This window comes from Pristiophorus japonicus, chromosome X (genome assembly GCF_044704955.1).
Source record: "Pristiophorus japonicus isolate sPriJap1 chromosome X, sPriJap1.hap1, whole genome shotgun sequence".
Lineage (NCBI taxonomy): Eukaryota > Metazoa > Chordata > Chondrichthyes > Pristiophoridae > Pristiophorus > Pristiophorus japonicus.
The window spans coordinates 4,660,874-4,681,562 of record NC_092010.1 but is presented as its reverse complement, the minus strand read 5'-3'; the positions used below and the strand labels follow the sequence as shown (position 1 = coordinate 4,681,562).

The 20,689-nt window shown below is 47.8% G+C and overlaps 1 protein-coding gene across 1 annotated transcript in view; it reads right to left on the bottom strand.

Moving 5' to 3' along the window:
• Positions 1–2,396: 2,396 nt before the first annotated feature.
• LOC139240785 (zinc finger protein 419-like) overlaps positions 2,397–20,689 on the bottom strand; it is a 70,393-nt gene continuing 52,100 nt past the window's right edge. The window contains exons 10-12 of the mRNA XM_070869261.1: positions 11,392–11,597; positions 9,814–9,927; positions 2,397–3,419 (exon numbers count right to left, since the gene is read on the bottom strand). Coding sequence (XP_070725362.1) covers positions 2,441–3,419; positions 9,814–9,927; positions 11,392–11,597 — 1,299 coding nt within the window. The 3' untranslated portion in view covers positions 2,397–2,440. The remainder of the gene's footprint in view (positions 3,420–9,813; positions 9,928–11,391; positions 11,598–20,689) is intronic.

Here is a 20,689-nt window from a genome sequence, read left to right as displayed (position 1 = left end):
ACAAAATGCTGCAGTACAGAGGGACCTGGGGGTCCCTGTGCATGAAACACAAAGAGTTAGCATGTAGCTACAGCAAGTGATCAGGAAGCCCAATGGAATATTGACCTTTATTGCAAGGTGATAGAGTATAAAAGGGAAGTCCTGCTACAACTGTACAGGATATTGGTGAGGCCACACCTATGAGTCCTGTGTACAGTTTTGGTTTCCTTATTTCAGGAGTGATATACTTGCAATAGAGGCAGTTCAGAGAAGGTTCACTTGGTCGATTCCTGAGATGAAAGGGTTGACTTATGAAGAAAGGTTGAGCAGGTTGGGCCTCTACCCTTTGGAATTTAGAAGAATGAGAGGTGATCTTATTGAAACATATAAGATACTGAGGGGGCTCAACAAGATAGATGCAGAGAGGATGTTTTCACTCGTAGGAGAATCTAGAACTAGGGGGCATAGTTTAAGAATAAGGGGTCACCCATTTAGAACTGAGATGAGGAGGAATATCTTCTCTCAGAGGGTTGTAAATCTGTGGAATTCTCTGCCCCAGAGACCTGTGGCGGCTGGGTCATTGAATATACTTCAGGTGGAGATGGACAGATTTTTGAAAGATAAGGGAGTAAAGGGTTATGGAGAGCGGGCAGGGAAGTGGAGCTGAGCCCAAGGTCAGAGCAGCCATGATCTTACTAAATGGCGGAGCAGGCTCGAGGGGCTGAATGGCCTACTCCTGCTCCTATTTCTTATGTTCTTATCCCTCCTCTCCATTTACATCAAATTTAATAATCGATAGACCCCCTCACTATAACCTGATTTCATAAATAGTGTGAGGGAACTTTGAACACAAACCATGTTGTACCTGCCCTGGGAGTGTTTGATGGGACAGTATAGAGGGAGCTTTACTCTGTATCGAACCCCCTGTACCTGCCTTTGGAGTGTTTGATGGGACAGTGTAGAGGGAGCTTTACTCTGTATCTAACCCATGCTGTACCTGCCCTGGGAGTGTTTGATGGGACAGTGTAGAGGGAGCTTTACTCTGTATCTAACCCCGTGCTATACCTGCCCTGGGAGTGTTTGATGGGACAGTGTAGAGGGAGCTTTACTCTGTATCTAACCCATGCTGTACCTGCCCTGGGAGTGTTTGATGGGACAGTGTAGAGGGAGCTTTACTCTGTATCTAACCCCGTGCTATCCCTGCCCTGGGAGTGTTTGATGGGACAGTGTAGAGGGAACTTTACTCTGTATCGAGACTGTGCAATCCTGTCGTGGCAGGGATTGGTGGAACAGTGCAAAGTGAATGTTCGTCTGTATCTAACCCGTGCTGTAGGGTACCATGGAGTGTTTGATGGGGCAGTTCAGAGGGATCAGACAGGGGTCCTATTCCTGATCACTGTCCACTGGACCCCTGTGTTGGAGAGAGTGGAAATTATCCAGGGTTCCTGTTCCTGATTACCACCCAGTGACCCCTGGGTTACAGTAGGCTAAATCAGACAGAGTTCCTGCTGGTGATCATTGTCCAGTATATCCTTTCCTGCCGTTGTATTACACAACCGTCTCATCGCTTTAACACCGCCTCAGACTGACAAAGCACAATTTTGTGCCCTCGACCGCTATCGAAAACTGGCTAGAGGGTAAAATATATCAGAGTTAAATAAACTGCTCAATGACAATTAATCAGATCACAATTTGCTTGTTTAATAATGTTCGAATAACACTGTACATCAACATAGATTTTACTAGGACAATGTAGACGCAGCTCAATCAGTTTGTATGGAAATATTTAAAATACAATCCAGAATAATACAAATTAAAGCACATTTCAACCCGTCGAGTCTGTCAAATATATTATACGTTTCAACACATCCAACTTTTCAATTTTCAGCTTCAGATTCTGCTTAAACTTTTGTCGACACTTTCTTAAACTTTGAAAACTACAATAACAGCATTTTACTGAACATCTGTTCACGAAATCTCATGGAACATAATTTTTCAGTCGCTATATTTATTAACACAGTATATTTTGTGATAGGCACCTTTACCAACGCAGATGTAACCAGACTGCATAAAGACAGCATCGATCCCAGCGATCTCTCACCATCAGATTAAAGGGGCTGTGACAGCTCGGTGGGACAAAGATTCTCGGAGATTAAACACATTCTGAAGATGCTGCAGTTTATATCAGAGGGAACATTTTGAAAACGCAATTGGAAGATACAATTTCAGAGCAAGAGGGTCAGACATTAGACTACAACAACACAGTCCCAAATCTCCAACCCTCACGGGCAGTGAGACATCATGGAATTTATCCTTATATTCCATCTTAATCCACACAAATATTATCATAAAGAGTGAAAGGTAAGAAGTATAAATATGAGTAATGTTTGAGGTAACAAGTGATTATTGAAGGCCATTCAAATAGAAAGAAAAATTCAAAATCAGTAAAATTATAAATTGGTTACCGTTCTCTACATTTATACCGCCTCTCTCCTGTGTGGATCCGCTGGTGTGTATGGAGGTGCCCTGACTCTGTGAAACTCTTTCCACATTCATTACATTTATACGGCCTCTCTCCTGTGTGGATCCGCTGGTGTCTATGGAGGTTCCCTGCCCGTGTGAAACTCTCTCCACATTCAGTGCATTTATACTGTCTCTCTCCTGTGTGGATCCACTGGTGTCTATGGAGGTTCCCTGCCCGTGTGAAACTCTCTCCACATTCAGTGCATTTATACTGTCTCTCTCCTGTGTGGATCCGCTGGTGTCTATGGAGGTTACTTGACACTGTGAAACTCTCTCCACATTCAGTACATTTATACGGCCTCTCTCCTGTGTGGATCCGCTGGTGTCTATGGAGGCTCCCTGCCCGTGTGAAACTCTCTCTACATTCAGTGCATTTATACTGTCTCTCTCCTGTGTGGATCCGCTGGTGTCTATGGAGGCTCCCTGCCCGTGTGAAACTCTCTCCACATTCCGTACATTTATACGGCCTCTCTCCTGTGTGGATCCACTGGTGTGTATGGAGGTGCCCTGCCCATGTAAAACTCTCTCCACATTCAGTGCATTTATACAGTCTCTCTCCTGTGTGGATCCACTGGTGTCTATGGAGGCTCCCTGCCTGTGTGAAACTCTTTCCACATTCAGTGCATTTATACGGCCTCTCTCCTGTGTGGATCCACTGGTGTAGGTGAAGATCTCCTGATTTTTTAGTTTCTCTGTTTTGGACAGATTGTGCAAACGATCGCTGCCCACTTTCCCATTGCAAAAGATATTTTGTGCTCGGTGGAGAAGATTGCCCGGCTGAAATCTGCCCACCCGATTCAGGATGTCTTCTGATGTGCTTCTGGAGAAAATGTGCATAAGTAAATGCAACATTGCAATGAGGGCAAGGATGGCACTCATCTCGGTGCACTTGTTGTCCTGCTGGAGAAGGAAGAAGGAGAAATTGTCAGTGTATTGAAACATCTCAAAGTTTATTTTGGAAGTACAAATGATTATTTCAGTATTGAAGCAGGGCTCTTCAGATGTTAATTTTGTGAATTTCGAGCCTCCTCCTGTGGAAGTGGTGAGGGATCATCAATAGGGCATGTCCATTTAAAGATTACTGTCTAATGTTTCACGGTTCATGTATTCAGTCTGTGAAATCCTCCAAGGAACAAGGTGTACATCAATACCCTTTTAAGTATTGTTATAAACCAGTGTGAAAATCAGCTTTGTTAAAACAGGGGAAAGAAAATTAAACAGCAAGTGTTGAATAAAAGAGCAGGGGAGCTGGCTGGGAGTTGCCAGTGACCCCAACAGTGCAATGATGCTCATTGTATCTTTATAAATGCTCAATTATTCAGCTTGAGCGAATCCAAGTAAGTTTTCTAATAACATCAATATTCAAAAAATATTTATATTTATAAGACCTATAAAATGGATAAAAAGTAGTCTATTTTCCCTGGCATTGGGCAGTCTCAGGTCAAGCAAGGTTGGAGAATGGGGGAATGACGGGACCAAGGTGTGGAAGGGAGAATGAGAGAGGGGACAGATACAGAAAATGCTGGAAACACTCAGCAGGCCAGGCAGCATCTGTGCTGAGAGAAACAGTTAACGTTTCAGGTCTGAGACCCTTTGTCAGAACTGGAAATGTCAGAGATGTAACAGGTTTGAAGCAGGTGCAGAGGCAGGGAAAGGGGGGAGGGGAGGAATGAACAAAAGGGACGGTCTGTGATCGGGTGGAAGGCAGGAATGATTAAATGTTGCCAATGGGGATGGCAGAATCACAAACAGCTGGTGCCTGAAACAATAGGGACAGAAGTTTCAGACCATAACTTCCAGCACTTTCTGTTTCGGATTCCAGCATCTGTAGTATTTTGTGATTGTGATGAGAGAGGGGGAAATGGGAGAGTGTAACACTGCGTCGACAGGGGGAAATGGGAGAGTGTAACACTGCGTCGACAGGGGGTGGGAGAGTGTAACACTGCGTCGACAGGGGGTGGGGGTGTCACATTCCCTCGGCAGGCAGATTGGTAGAAAATATCACTTTGGAGGCAATGCATGAAAACCTCACTAGATGAGGGAGGAGAGGGGGTTGGGGCAGTATTTCCGTGTCCGAAAATATGATAACCCCTGTCAGCCTTCGCTCAGTAGTGAGTATTCTCACCTCCGAGTCAGAGGTTGGGGGTTCATGTCCCACACCAGATACTTGAGCACATAATCCAGGCTGACACTGCACTGAGGGAGTGCTACACTGTCAGAGGTGTCATCTTCCAAACCGTGCTAAACTTTGTCCTTGTGTCCTGGCCAATATTTATCCCTCAGTCAACATAACGAAAACAGATTATCTGATCATTATCACACTGCTCTTTGTGGGAGCTTGCTGTGCACAAATGGCTGCTGCGTTTCCCACATTACAACAATGCCGACACTTCTAAAGTACTTTATTGGCTGTAAAGCGCTTTGAGACGTCTAGTGGTCATTAAATGCGCTATATAAATGTAAATCTTTCTTGTCTGCCTGTTGAGATGCATGAGAACAATCCCATCACCAGACCATTTATCTCGTATCTGTTTGTGGGATCTGTAAGGGGTGGTCCCGGGGGTCAGGTTCACCTCTGACCTTGAGCGGTTCGAATCGCTCCCACTCCCTTGGGTTCTCGACTCTGGCTTTATTTGGGGGATGTAATAAAGTGCAAAGCACAACTGGTTTGGTGCAAAAGAACTTTGATTTTATTGCAGACAAGAAAATACAATGTCAAGCTTATAATCACACGAATAAAGAACAATACACATTCAAAGGGGTTACAGTAAAAATTACACCTCCCACCTCCCAATTCCTAATCCTAGCTAGGTTAGACTCCAGGACAGGCAGGGACTATGCTTACCAATCCTTTCTGGTCAGTTGGTGGTACTTCGCGATTTCGGGGTTCGTTGGATTCTGTAGGTTCTGCTTGCCGTACCCTGAATGTCGGAGAAGACTTCTTACTGAGCGATCTTTAGTTGGGTTGAGTCCGCTGATGAGGTAGGGCGCGTTTTGGCTCTATGGGGTAAGTACCCGGTTTTCTTCGTTAGAAATAGGTTCAAAGTCTCTTTAGGTAATGTTTTCACCTGTTGGTAGTCAGGACTTACCGTATATACTCGCGTATCCTGCGATCTCGTGTATCATGCGACCCCTATCATGCGAGTCACTTTTTTGAGATCGAATACAGACCTTAACATGAAACATCGAGTGGATTCTGCTGTGAAAGCTGTTCGCGAATCGAACACCGATACAGCAATCGTTCCAGCTGGCTTGACTAGCATCGTTCAGCCACAGCCTCTACTGTGTTTGCGGGTAAAAAGAGCATGGGCTGAGATAGATGGAGCCTCTAATAATGCAGCAAACTTCAGAGGGAGTTGTGGGTGGCGGAGGTCGGGTCGCCGGGGGGGTGGGGGGGGGGGTGAAGAGGAGGTCGGGTTGGGTCACCGGGGGGAAGTGGAGGTCGGGTTGCCGGGTGGGGGGGGAGTTGGGGGAGCGGAGGTCGGTTCGCTGGGGTAGGGAGAGCGGGGGTCAGGTCGGATCCGGTCCGGTCTCTTTCCTCCCCCCCCCCCCCCTCCCGCCCCGACCTCCGCGACTCTCTCTCCCCCCCCGACCTCCGCGACTCTCTCTCATCCCCCCCGATACAGTACAAGCGACAATAGAGGCTGCAATCCAGCCCAGGAGATACCTGCCGAGATTCAGCGTGGATACGGTCTGCTTAACAGACTAACAGCCTAATCTTGGCCAGCACTTCACACCCGCAAATTTTGTATCTCGCGTATCATGCGACCCCCCAAATTTAGGTTACAATTTAGGTCTTCAAAAGTCGCATGATACGCGAGTATATTCGGTAGATTGTAGAGTGGAACCTTTCGATTCTTCGGTTTCTTTCTGTTGGAGTTTTGTTTTGAGTTTGGTCGATCGCGGTGGTTTTGGTAGTACCACGTTGGCTGTGGTCGGTTGCTGCCGCGATGGTGATGTTCTTCCTTCCTTTTCGACTTCAGGGCTTTGTGGCTGGAGAAGTTAGTTTTCAACTGTCACGTTGGTTTCTCTCCCTTCTTGATGGCATATTCGCAATATAGCACCTGGTGTAGTATGGCATACCCTTGGTTGAAACAGGGGGACAGTTATATGGTTTGAGCTGTTCTAATCTTCACGCCGAATCAGTCCAGGATTCTTTGTTTAAATTTGGCAGGCTTGACATTTCTTTGTAATATTTTGGCGGGCTCGTTAAAAGTTAATATGTCTCGGGTGGGCTGATCATCTCAAACTGTTTCCTGATGGAAATATTAGCTTGGTAATCGCAATGTCCTTTTGTGCTTAGTATTTACATAGCGGCTGGATTGGGCCTTTTTGTTATGTATATGCTGAAACGGTTTTCCAGATTCAGGTTGATGGTTAACTATCTCTGGGTTATTTGTTGTAATGTTAATGTCACTTGTGGAGAAGGATTCTCGAATACCCAATTCTCCAGACAAGATACTTTAGTCCTAACACCCAGACAGTTCCAATAATCCATTTGGCTCCTGTTAGTTCCTTAGGCCCGCCCACAGAATTGAATTTGTCTTGTAAAAATCCAAAATTCGATTAAAGTTCGTAGTTTCTTCCATAAGCACTTTAGGACTTTCCGGTAGGTAGTCCCAAATTAAATTTCCTTTCGAATGAGCCCAAACACTGTGGGGGGGGGGGCGGTGGGGGCAGGGGGGGGAGGGGCGGCGGGGGGGGTTCTCGTGAATTATGCACCCTTCAGATCTTTCTGTGCGCAAATTGTGCTACGCTCTTTGAATGTCAAACAAGGTAAGCAAAATCCTGATCCCGAGAGTCAACCTTCCCTGCATTTATACTAGCAAACATTAAGGTGCATCCCCCTTTAAAATGCAATGCAATACACAGGCGAATACAATCACTACAATTCGGTTACAGCACAGAGATGGTACGATGCCCCTCTTTTACTCGGTTTTCACAGTAAAGTAACGGTATCTTAGTCAAACACAACTTTAAGTTTCGCAAAACAAAGGTACATAGTCAAACACATTTTAATAATACTCTTACAACACTCGATATTTTGTGGTTTACAGCAGGTAACGGTATACAGTCAAACACAATTAAACATGGTAGTATGGTAACACCCATCCCTGCGCGATTCCCAAGTTCGGCCAAGGAGCGTACAGCACCCTTTGGTGCCTGACCTGACGGCCTCTGCGTTTCACTCGGCAAGTGAGACACCATAAGTAAAGAATAATCGCGAGTTGACACATAACTAAAGTGTAGGAAGCGATTCGGATCCAGACTGGGACCTCTATATTTCTGAAAAGGTCCCACCAAGGCGGAATTGTGGTCTCGAGAATCTTTTTCCCTATCTCAATTGTTTTCTGTTCTAGAGTGTAGAAGTGTTTTTATGAGATAATTACAGCTTTTAGCAGAGCGGTGAGATGTTCGGGTAGAGGGGGAATTGCATAGCCAAAATGTACAACATAATCCTGCAGGTTTGTAATGTTTTCCTTCACAGTGAGGTGGACAGTGGAGGGTTCAGGAATGGGAACAATCTGTTCCTGGGCCACTTGAACTGATGCCTCAGGTTTGAAGCAAAAACTGCTGTCACTTACCGGACACCAGAAGTGTCCATGTTGGTAGTGGGGCGCACTGGTGGTGACACAATATGTCCCAGCCCCTATGTATGCTACCTGTGGAGGGACATAGTCTTGTGCCAGTACCTCCATGGTGCAGTTAATAGGCTGTGTGCCAGCAGCTTTAAACCCACCTTATGATTTAGAATGGGCCTTCAAGTGCTGGGGACACAGTATTATGTGTGCATCCTGGCTCCGGCACCCGAAGAGGTCAGTACCCGTTACAACGTGCTCCCTCTTTATGACATTGGGAGGGACCACAACGAAACGAATGTGTGCACCTCTCTGAATAACTCCAATGTTCTCCACCCAGTATACCGGTGTGGGTCGGGATGTCCCATCCTTGACCGGCATCCTTAGTACGATTCCCATAATGGTGTGTTTAGATTTCCCACAGTCTACTGGGACAGGGTAGGCTTCAGAGGCTCGGTGTAGCTGGCACGGGCTTAGTGAATTGCTGTACGGGTGGAGGGCTGCGAGGTGCTTGGTGCTGATCCAGGAGGGGACTAAACCTTATTTTAAATCCTGCAGGTTGTTGTAGCCCTCGCCCAACAACCATGTCCCATACAGCACGCACACCTCGTTCTGTGCAGCCTGGTCCGAAACATTCCTATCCTCCTGTATGAATGCATTCACTGTCTGTGCATGTTTTTCCAGCTCAGCCACTATTTCCTTTAAATGGACAGTCATAGTCTGATCCTCGTGTAGTTCTGAACCTACTACTGTGTTCTCTTGTTTAAGGATTTTCCTCAATTGGGTCTTTAAACCGTTTATCTGTGTTTGTAGTGCTATGTCATCTAGGCTATTTATTACAGAGGATGCTGTATTGTAGACAGTGAAAACATCATTTATGATTCCCCTTCTAGGTCTCCCTGAGCCCATGGTGTCCCTCGCGTTTAGGTCTGCTTTGTCTACATTTCCAAAGTCTAACTCATAAAATTTCCTGAACATTTCTCTAAGTAGGGTCTGGTATAGCACCTCTGTTTCCTTTGGGCACCATGCAGGCAGGTGTACCTCGGTAAGGTTTAATATTACTGAAGCTACTGCATAATGTACCCCCTGGTATAACACCTTTTCGGTTAGTACCAATACTAATCCATTCCCTGGTCCCTTGGTGGTGGTAGGGCACCTTTCTATTACTGTGTGTATTGGCGGGGTTGTGGGCAGGGGTTTCTGAATGTGTGCTCTTAGTTCGGTGGCATTAATTGGGAGTGGGGAGTGTGGGACCACGCACCCGTGTAGGCTAGAGTCCCACCCCATCCCTTCCCCTTCATCTTGCCATTGCCTGGCGAAGGCGATCGATATGCCTGCGGGACAAATACTCTCTGATCCCCGCATGCAAACGTAAATTCCTTGTTCGGATTCCCACCACTTGTCCCAACACACTTCTACTCCTCCCTGTGTCCCCGTGATGGTGTGGTACGTATCATTACCGAGTCTTTCCCAATCCGATTCCTGGTCCCATGCATCCTTGCTGAGCTTTCTCAGCCAGCACCATCTTCCCAGGGGAATGTTCCCTTTGCAAGTCAAACATACACGTTTTCCCTCGTATCCGTATCCGGGGGCATGGAACTGAGGCCTCCCCGTAGGTAAAACCTTCCTGGCTGGAGTAGCGGGTAGAATTAGATCCCAGCCACCCTGACCATCTTCCCTCGGTGTAAAGGGTGAGTTCTTCCACGCCTGGGGTGCCACCCCCGGCGATTACGTTCTTTCTCCTGAACACCCGTAAATGAGGGATTCGTCCACGTCTCCACAGTCGCCGCTGCTCATCCTTATCAGGGCGAGCAGGAACAGGATCCTTTTCATGTTGATCTCTTTCCTGTCGGGGCACAGAAAACAGATTGTCTGGCCCTGAGAAAGCTCTCTGGCTTGACAAAGGTGACCGAGTTCCAATTTGGGCTCTCGTTCCTTTCAGACATAGTGTAGTCTTTAATCGACTGGCTGTCTTATTCAGTTCCTTATGGACTGATGTCTGCTTTTAATTTTTATCTCACAGCCGTTTTACTTGTTATCTTACCGGTGCTTCCATTAATAGTTCTACCGGTGAATTCTTCTTACTCCCGGGTGTTACCCGGCCTGTGCTTCTTTTAATAGCTGCACAGATAGATTCTCTTCCTTACCCCAGTACTAATACATATATCACTATCATTATATAGATAATCTTACACTACTCTGAATTACTCAGTAAACATTCTTAAATTCATATAGTACTATCTATGTACATCTGCCACCCTTCTCCGGGTGGCCAGGTTAATTCCTGCCTTCTTTCTTTCTTCTTTGGGTTTCCAGTGGGAGCGGTAGTAAATCGGACTGCACCGCTGGACCCAGAGTGTCCTGACCGGAGGTGGGTTTGAGTCCCACACTATCGGTGGAATGTCCCCTCCGATGCTGCAGCACACCGCTCCTCTGGGGGTGGCTGCCTGGTTCGGTTTGTCCCCTGGGGGTTCTGCCACGTCGAGGGCTGTGGGCTGGGGACTCCCACTTGGTGGCTGGTCCATCGCTATCTCTTCTTGGGGTCCCTCGTCGCCCGAGGCGACCGGCTGGGTGTCCCTGCTCGCAGGCTGGTCTCTGACCTTAGGTACCCTTTCGCGGCTGGTCCCTTTCCCGGGGCTGAACCATTCACATTGGAACACTGGTGACCACGGTGTCTTTGGCCGTGGTGTGCGGGGAGTCCTTCTTAAGGCTCTGACTACTGGGGGCACGTCCGAGTCCCAAATGATTGGGGGGGACAGCTCCTCCAGTAACGCAGTCCACCGCCCCTCTAGGTACAGTCTGTGGGTCTGCCACGTCCCCTGTGGGAATTCCACAGTCGGGGGCTGCTGACTGGGGGGTCCCTGTCTTTCGTGTGGTTTACAGTTTTTGGCTGTCCCTTACATTTAGCTGCTGCCCCTGGTTGTAAAGTTTGCACTGGTTTATGTGGAACCACTTTGAATGGCGGAGCATATTTATGGCACAGACCATGGGGCTTGCCTTGTCGACAATGTGATATGGTCCCATGTACAGTGCCCCAAAGACTCCTACTCTAGCGTAGTTTCTCACCATGACCTGGTCCCCTATCTCCCACTCGTGGTGTTTGCAGGGTTCTAGCAGCAGTCGGTTGCTCCGATGCTGTTGTCCCATGTTGTTAGCAGCCTGCCAGTGAATCTGTCTCAGGTGTTCAAACAGACTCCTGACAAAGCTGTCCCGGTTCGCTTCCCTAAGCTGACCTTCCGTGAGTACCGGGGCTAACACATGGGTGGGGGATCGCATGGCTCTGCCGGTAATGAGCTTGTATGAGAAGTACCCCGTGCTCTTTGACTGGCTGGCCCGGATCCCCATGAGGACCAGTGGTCGGACCTCTACCCACTCCTTGGGTGAGTCCCCTGTCTCTTTGCGCAGCCTTTCTTTGATAGTACGGTTTAAACGTTCCACAAGCCCGGATAACTGCGGGTTGTGGGCAACATTCCATTTTCCTTTGATGTCGATTACCTTAAGGGTCTCCTGCATCACCTGCCAGTGAAATGACTCCCTTGGTCGGACTCCACATATTGTGGTAGTCCTCATCGAGAGAACACTTCTCTGACCAGGATCCTAGCTGTTCCCAGGGCAGTGGCTATTCGGCATGGGAAGGCTTCCACCTATTTGGTGCATACATCCACTAATACTAGGCAGTACTTGTAGCCTCCCTGGGTGGTGGGTAGCGGCCCGATGTAATCGATCTGGATCGACTGCCAGGGTCCCTCTACCCACCTGATATGTCCCATCGCCACCTTTTTTTTCTGGGGGTCGGGGTTGATGGCCGCGCACACCAGACAGCTGGTGCAGAACTCACAGACGTCTTCCCTGAGTCCTGGCCACCACCCTGCCTGATCCACTCATTGCCAAGTGGTCTCAGGTCCGGGGTGTCCTGCTCCTGGACCCTCGTGGGCCAGCTGGAGGAATTCTCTCCGGTGTTGTTGCAGTACGACTCATTGCTCTCCCCTGAACTGCATGCCTTCTTTAATGGCAATTGCTGCGGTGCCATATGGGCCGTCTATCCTTTCCCCTTTAGCTAGCATGTTCAGGACAGTTTTGAGGATGGGCTCTTGGGTCTAAACCGTTTTTAGGTCCAGGGGCAAAGCTGCCCCTGCCCTACCTGTCGTCCCAATCCTGCCCCTAACCACTGCAATGGGTCCTGGGTTGTACGGGTCCCAGAGCTTGCTCGTGCGGGCACCTTGCTTGGCCAACATGTCAGCCTGCTGGTTTTCCTCACTACGGGGTTCAGTGGTGGAATGTGCCTTCACTTTGTGTGTAGATGTTCCCTTCCTTCCCTACGGCTTTAATGATCTTTTCCAGTAGGGGCTTAATTGCGATGTGTATCTGTGACGGGACCAGATAGCCAGGTACTCCGTACACAAATTGCATGTGAGCATACTGTCCGAGCAAATCATGTATGGGGTAGGGAATTCTTCGGGGTGTGTGACTACGTACACCATCACAAACAGTTCAGCATGCTGGCCGTTCATAGTACTGGGGAGTTTAATCGCCATGGCAATGCATCCCTCGGGGTCATAAAGTCCGCAGCCTGTCAGTCGTTCACCCGCAGATACTGTGCTTGAACAGTCCACATAGATCTCTCGGCCTGTGGGGTGTAAACCAGGCCGAAAGCCTATGTTAATTTCCAATACCCCTTCTACGGAACACCGGTGGGCTGTCCCTGGTTAGATCATGTTGGCTGCGAGTCTTGGCTCGCAGAGACCCCTTACCCTTGGGTCCATTTGAGAGAGGAGCAGGGTCCAGTGAGCAATGCGAGCACTACTCACGGTCCCGTCCTTGATTCTCCCATCTTGGAGCATTTGGGTGGGCGTATGGTGGGCAAGGAGTGTGATAGGGGACCCCCCCTGTGAAGATCAGTGATCTTTACACAGCCCAGTGAGTGGTTAGGAGGTGCCGCTCACAGTTGGAGTATCCCTTCTCCATGTCTGTGAGTATCCTGGAGGAGTAGACCACTGGTCTCAGCCGGCCGTGCCGCTCTTGAAGCAGTACTGCGCTCAGGCTGTCCCCACTGGCTGCTATCTCCAGGAAAAACTCTTTACCCCCATCAATGGCCCCTAGAGCTGGCACGGTCTGCAGGTCTTTCTTGAGTTGGATAAATGCTACCGCGCAACCTTTGTCCCATTCCCACTCCACTCCCTTGTGTTGGAGTCGGAGCAGAGGGGCTGCGGTGGCTGCATAATCCTCAATGAAATCTCTGCAGTACCCGGTTAGCCCCAGAAAAGATCTTACTCCTGTTACTGTGTTGGGGGCTGGTAACTTCTGCACTGCTTCCTTTCCAGCTTTGTCAATGGCTCTTTCCCCAGCGCGCACAGCCAGTCCCAGGAATTTTACTTCCTTCAGGCCGATCTGTGCTTTCTTGGGTTTACTTTAAACCCTTCTTCTTTCAGCAGCTCCAGCAGTTCAGCCAGCAGTGGGCCATGCTCCTCCCACTCATCGGTGAACAGGAGCAGGTCATCCACATACTGTGCTAGCTGCTGGGGTCTGCTGAAACTCTTTCAACAGTTGGCCAGACACTGATGGAAAATACTGGGGCTGTTGTGGAAGCCCTGAGGGAGACCGTTCCAAGTGTATTGCTGTCCTTTAAAGGTAAAAGCAAACTTGTACTGATCTTCCCTTTTTAAAGGCATGGACCAGAAGCCGTTGGAAATATCCAGCACCGTGAAGGTGGTCGCGGAGGCTGGGATACTTCCAATGAGGTCGGCGACAGCAGCAACGGTGGGTGCACCGGCGGGGATGTTACGGTTGAGTACTCAATAGTCCACCGTGGCTCTCCAGGAGTTGTCCGGTTTCTTAACCGGCCACAATGGAGAGTTCACATGGGTAGCTATTGGTCTCAATACCCCCTGTTTAACCAGAGAACCCAAGGCTGTTTCCATGTCTGCCTCCGCCTCCCTGGGGAAGTTGTACTGTTTCTGTGGTCGGGTCATGGGATCCCCATCTATGCTAACCTCGACCCCATTTATTCTCCCACAGTGTGTTTGTGCTTGGCAAAAGCTGCAAGTTTTCCCTCACATATTCTTGGTGCTCTATTGGAGTGTTACTGACCAGTGATTCAAGGTCGTAACCCTCCTTTGGTTTCATGGTGCACACCGTCCCGTTACCCTGTTTCTGCAATAACCATCACCTCACTCTCCTGTCCCGTGCAGACTGACCCCCAAAGATAGTGGTTTCTTAAATCCACTAGGATCTCGTGGCCTAGGATGAAGTCAGCCCCCAGGATCCCTCTCCCTTCCTGTTCCCACTTCATAAGGACACAAGTCCATTTAGTGTGGAGTATACCTAAATGAATGGAGAGCGGAACGGAGAATGAGCCAGTCTGTTCAGTGCCTGTGAAACCCACCAAGCTGTAAGGGACCCCGCTAGACAGAGGTGAGGCGGTGGGGTTAGCTGCATAGACAAGGGTGCTTGAGGCACCGGTGTCCAGCAGGTAAGTCCCTTTCACCTTTTCCACTTCCCCCTGTACGGTCGGTCTCCCCCACGCATCATACTCGAGGGAATACAGGTGAACAGGCTGCGCCTGTCCTAGTCACGGTTTTGGTTGGGAGGGGGCAGATGGGATCTCGGTACCGGTGGCAGTGGCTATCTTCCCAGGGCCATCGAACATGGTTCGGAGGGCAGTTAGGAAGGTATCAAACGAGTGGGAAGGGACTGACTTCTCGGTCTGTCTTTTGGGCAGGGGCTGGAGAATTCTTTCCTGCGCTATTCTTCTCAGGATTTCTACAATCCTTTCTCCAGTGCCCACTTTTTCCACTCCCGAAGCAGGTACTTTTTGTCTCAAAGGGGTTGCCTCCCCTCATGGCGCCATTCCCTCTTATCCTGGCTAGGTCGGATTTCGTGAACCCTTCCCTTTTGTTGGAACTCTTCCGTCCCTCTGCTGTTCCGGTAAGCTCGGGTCAGTTGCCTAAGCACTCCCTGTTCTGCAGCTTGGGGGGTCTCTTGGGTCAAACCAGGCCTCAGCCTTGGTTTTTATTTGGGGTAAACTGTTAGCTACTAGGCTTCGGAGCCAGTGGGCTAACTCGTCTGGGCTTAAGTTATCTCGGTCGATGTCCCCACTACAGGCGCTCTGGTACACAGGCCACAGTCGGTCTGCGAAAGCCTGTGGGGTTTCCCCTGCGAGTTGCACCGTTTTCTCCACTCTGGAGAAGGGACTCCCATCATTGCAGCCGATGGCTTCGAAAATGTCTTTCTGGATGGCGGCAAATGTTCTCTGTCCCCTTTTGCTCTCAGTAGAGGGGGACTGGTACAGCTTGCTGTCCAGGGACAGGAGGAGCATCTTTGCCATCTCAGCATTATCGCACCCATTAATATGCCCTGCCTGTTCCACCTCCATAAAGTGGACCGAGGGGTCTCCCTTTGGAGTGAGCTTTCCCAGGTGGCTTATAAGAACATAAGAACATAAAAACATGGAACAGGAGTAGGCCATCTAGCCCCTCGAGCCTGCTCCGCCATTCAAAAAGATCATGGCTGATCTGGCCGTGGACTCAGCTCCACTTACCCACCCGCTCCCCATAACCCTTAATTTCCTTATTGGTTAAAAATCTATCTATCTGTGATTTGAATACAATTCAATGAGCTCGCCTCAACTGCTTCCTTGGGCAGAGAATTCCACAGATTCACAAACCTCTGGGAGAAGAAATTCCTTCTCAACTCGGTTTTAAATTGGCTCCCCCGTATTTTGAGGCTGTGCCCCCTAGTTCTAGTCTCCCCAACCAGTAGAAACAACCTCTCTGCCTCTATCTTGTCTATCCCTTTCATTATTTTAAATGTTTCTATAAGATCACCCCTCATCCTTCTGAACTCCAATGAGTAAAGATCCAGTCTACTCAATCTAACATCATAAGGTAACCCCCTCATCTCCAGAATCAGCCAAGTGAATCGTCTTTGTACCCCCTCCAAAGCTAGTATATCCTTCCTTAAGTAAGGTGACCAAAACTGCACGCAGTACTCCAGGTGCGGCCTCACCAATACCCTGTACAATTGCAGCAGGACCTCCCTGCTTTTGTACTCCATCCCTCTCGCACTGAAGGCCAACATTCCATTCGCCTTCCTGATTACCTGCTGCACCTACAAACTAACTTTTTGGGATTCATGCACAAGGACCCCCCAGGTCCCTCTGCACCGCAGCATGTTGTAATTTCTCCCCATTCAAATAATATTTCCTTTTAATGTTTTTTTTTCCAAGGTGGATGACTTCACATTTTCCGACATTGTATTCCATCTGCCAAACCTTAGCCCATTCGCTTAACCTATCTAAATCTCTTTGCAGCCTTTCTGTGTCCTCTACACAACCCGCTTTCCCACTAATCTTTGTGTCATCTGCAAATTTTGTTGCACTACCCTCTATCCCCTCTTCCAGGTCATCTATGTATATTGTAAACAGTTGTGGTCCCAGCACCGATCCCTGTGGCACACTGCTAACCACCGATTTCCAACCCGAAAAGGACCCATTTATCCCGACTGTCTGCTTTCTATTAGCCAGCCAATTGTCGATCCATGCCAATACATTTCCTCTAACTCCGCGTACCTTTATCTTCTGCAGTAATCTTTTGTGTGGCACCTTATCGAATGCCTTTTGGAAATCTAAATACACCACATCCATCGGTACACCTCCATCCATCATGCTCGTTATATCCTCAAAGAATTCCAGTAAATTAGTTAAACATGATTTCCCCTTCATGAATCCATGTTGCTTCTGCTTGATTGCACTATTCCTATCTAGATGTCCCGCTATTTCTTCCTTAATGATAGTTTCAAGCATTTTCCCCACTACAGATGTTAAACTAACCGGCCTATAGTTACCTGCCTTTTGTCTGCCCCATTTTTTAAACAGAGGCGTTACATTAGCTGCTTTCCAATCCGCTGGTACCTCCCCAGAGTCCAGAGAATTTTGGTAGATTAGAACGAATGCATCTGCTATAACTTCCGCCATCTCTTTTTATCAGGACCAGGGGACTTGTCCACCTTGAGTCCCATTAGCCTGTCCAGCACTACCTCCCTAGTGATAGTGATTGTCTCAAGGTCCTCATTCTCGTGACCAGCAATCTTTGGCATGGTTTTTGTGTCTTCCACTGTGAAGACCGAAGCAAAATAATTGTTTAAGGTCTCAGCCATTTCCACATTTTCCATTATTAAATCCCCCTTCTCATCTTCTCAGGGATCAACATTTACTTTTGTCACTCTCTTCCGTTTTCTATATCGGTAAAAGCTTTTACTATCCGTTTTTATGTTTTGCGCAAGTTTACCTTCGTAATCTATCTTTTCTTTCTTTATTGCTTTCTTAGTCATTCTTTGCTACCGTTTAAAATTTTCCCAATCTTCTATTTTCCCACTAACCTTGGCCACCTTATACGCATTGGTTTTTAATTTGATACTCTCCTTTATTTCCTTGGTTATCCACGGCTGGTTATCCCTTCTCTTACCGCCCTTCTTTTTCACTGGAATATATTTTTGTTGAGCACTATGAAAGAGCTCCTTAAAAGTTATCCACTGTTCCTCAATTGTGCCACCGTTTAGTCTGTGTTTCCAGTCTACTTTAGCCAACTCTGCCCTCATCCCACTGTGGTCCCCTTTGTTTAAGCATAGTACGCTCGTTTGAGACACTACTTCCTCATCCTCAATCTATAATACAAATTCAACCATACTGTGATCACTCATTCCGAGAGGATCTTTTACGAGGAGATCGTTTATTATTCCTGTCTCATTACACAGGACCAGATCTAAGATAGCTTGCTCCCTTGTAGTTTCTGTAACATACTGTTCTAAGAAACAATCCCGTATGAATTCTATGAATTCCTCCTCCAGGCTACCCCGTGCGATTTGATTTGACCAATCGATATGTAGGTTAAAATCCCCCATGATTACTGCTGTTCCTTTTTCACATGCCTCCATTATTCCCTTGATTATTGCCTGCCCCACCGTGAAGTTATTATTTGGGGGCCTATAAATTACACCCACCAGTGACTTTTTCCCCTTACTATCTCTAATCTCCACCCACAATGATTCAACATTTTGTTCATTAGAGCCAATATCGTCTCTCACAACTGCCCTGATATCATCCTTTATTAAGAGAGCTACCCCATCTCCTTTCCCTTCTTGTCTATCTTTCTGAATCGTCAGTATGTTTAATTCCCAGTCTTGGCCACCCTGCAACCACGTTTCTGTAATGGCCACCAAATCATACCCATTTGTAATGATTTGTGCCGTCAACTCATTTACTTTATTTCGAATGCTGCGTGCGTTTAGGTAGAGTGTTTTAATACTAGTTTTTAAACCATGATTTTTAGTTTTGACCCCTCCTGCAGCCCCTTTCTATTCAGTGGCCCTTTTTGTTTTTTGCCTTGGGTTTCTCTGCCCTCCACTTTTACTCATCTCCTTTCTGTCTTTTGCTTTTGTCTCCTTTTTGTTTCCCTCTGTCTCCCTGCATTGGTTCCCATCCCCCTGCCATATTAGTTTAACTCCTCCCCAACAGCACTAGCAAACACTCCCCCTAGGACATTGGTTCCGGTCCTGCCCAGGTGCAGACCGTCCGGTTTGTACTGGTCCCACCTCCCCCAGAACCAGTTCCAATGCCCCAGGAATTTGAATCCCTCCCTGCTGCACCACTGCTCAAGCCACGTATTCATCTGAGCTATCCTGCGATTCCTACTCTGACTAGCACGTGGCACTGGTAGCAATCCTGAGATTACTACTTTTGAGGTCCTACATTTTAATTTAGCTCCTAGCTCCTTAAATTCGTCTTGTAGGACCTCATCCCTTTTTTTACCAATGTGCACCACGACAACTGGCTGTTCACCCTCCCTTTTCAGAATGTCCTGTACCCGCTCCGAGACATCCTTGACCCTTGCACCAGGGAGGCAACATACCATCCTGGAGTCTCGGTTGCGGCCGCAGAAACGCCTATCTATTCCCCTTACAATCGAATCCCCATCACTATCGCTCTCCCACTCTTTTTCCTGCCCTCCTGTGCAGCAGAGCCACCATGGTGCCATGAACTTGGCTGCTGCTGCCCTCCCCTGATGAGTCATCTACCCCCAACAGTACTCAAAGCGGTGTATCTGTTTTGCAGGGGGATGACCGCAGGGGACCCCTGCACTACCTTCCTTGCACTGCTCTTCCTGTTGGTCTTCCATTCCCTAGCTGGCTGTGGACCCTTCACCTGCGGTAAGACCAACTCGCTACACGTGCTACTCACGTCATTCTCAGGATCGTGGATGCTTCAGAGTGAATCCACCCTCAGCTCCAATTCCGCAACGCGGACCGTCAGGAGCTGGAGGCGGATTCACTTCCCGCACACGTAGTCGCCAGGGACACTGGAAGTGTCCCTGAGTTCCCACATGGTACAGGAGGAGCATATCACGTGACCGAGCTCTCCTGCCATGACTTTACCCTTCGATACACTTAAATTGGCAACAACAATGCGAAAGTTTACTCACTGTTATCGAAGAGAAAAAAGAAAAACTACTCACCAATCACCAGCCAATCATTTACCCCCTTGGCTGTGACGTCACCTTTCTGTTTCTTTCTACTTCTTTTTTGCCTTCTCCCTGTAGCTGCACAAGACACCTTGTAGACACCTTGAGATCTTAGTCAGCAGTGCCCAAGAAATGTTGTCTTTGTGAACCAGTTAGATCCATATTATGGGGCCTCATGGGCAACATATAAAGTTTATCCATGTTCCGATGAAATTGCAGAGATAGCAAGCTGCTGATATTCAGAGTTTGGGATGCTGATGGAGGATTGATCCACCAACAGCATTAAGAAGATCCCTTTCTAAATCTCCAGGCAATCAAATTCAATTAGGACAAATAAGCAAATCGGAAATATCAATAGAACCAAGTTGCCAGGGTCAGGGGGCCACAAATTGAGCATTCATGTCGCAAAATTGAAAAGAAAAATGTGTTGCTAGAAATCTGAGATAAAGACAGAAAATGCTGGCAGTGTGTAGCAGTTCAATTCCAGTGTGAAGGAGAAAGAACGGTTAATGTGTGAGTGGGATCCTGTATCAATATATCCTTCAGATACTGACAGGCCTGATGTGAATATCTGGTTTATGTGTGAGTGGGACCCTGTATCACTATATCCTTCAGATACTGACAGGCCTGCTGTGAATATCTGGTTAATGTGTGAGTGGGATCCTGTATCAATATATCCTTCAGATACTGACAGGACTGATGTGAATATCTGGTTAATGTGTGAGTGGGACCCTGTATCACTATATCCTTCAGATACTGACAGGTCGGCTGTGAATATCTGGTTAATGTGTGAGTGGGATCCTGTATCAATATATCCTTCAGATACTGACAGGACTGATGTGAATATCTGGTTAATGTGTGAGTGGGACCCTGTATCACTATATCCTTCAGATACTGACAGGTCGGCTGTGAATATCTGGTTAATGTGTGAGTGGGATCCTGTATCACTATATCCTTCAGATACTGACAGACCTGCTGTGAATATCTGGTTAATGTGTGAGTGGGATCCTGTGTCAATATATCCTTCAGATACTGACAGGACTGATGTGAATATCTGGTTAATGTGTGAGTGGGACCCTGTATCACTATATCCTT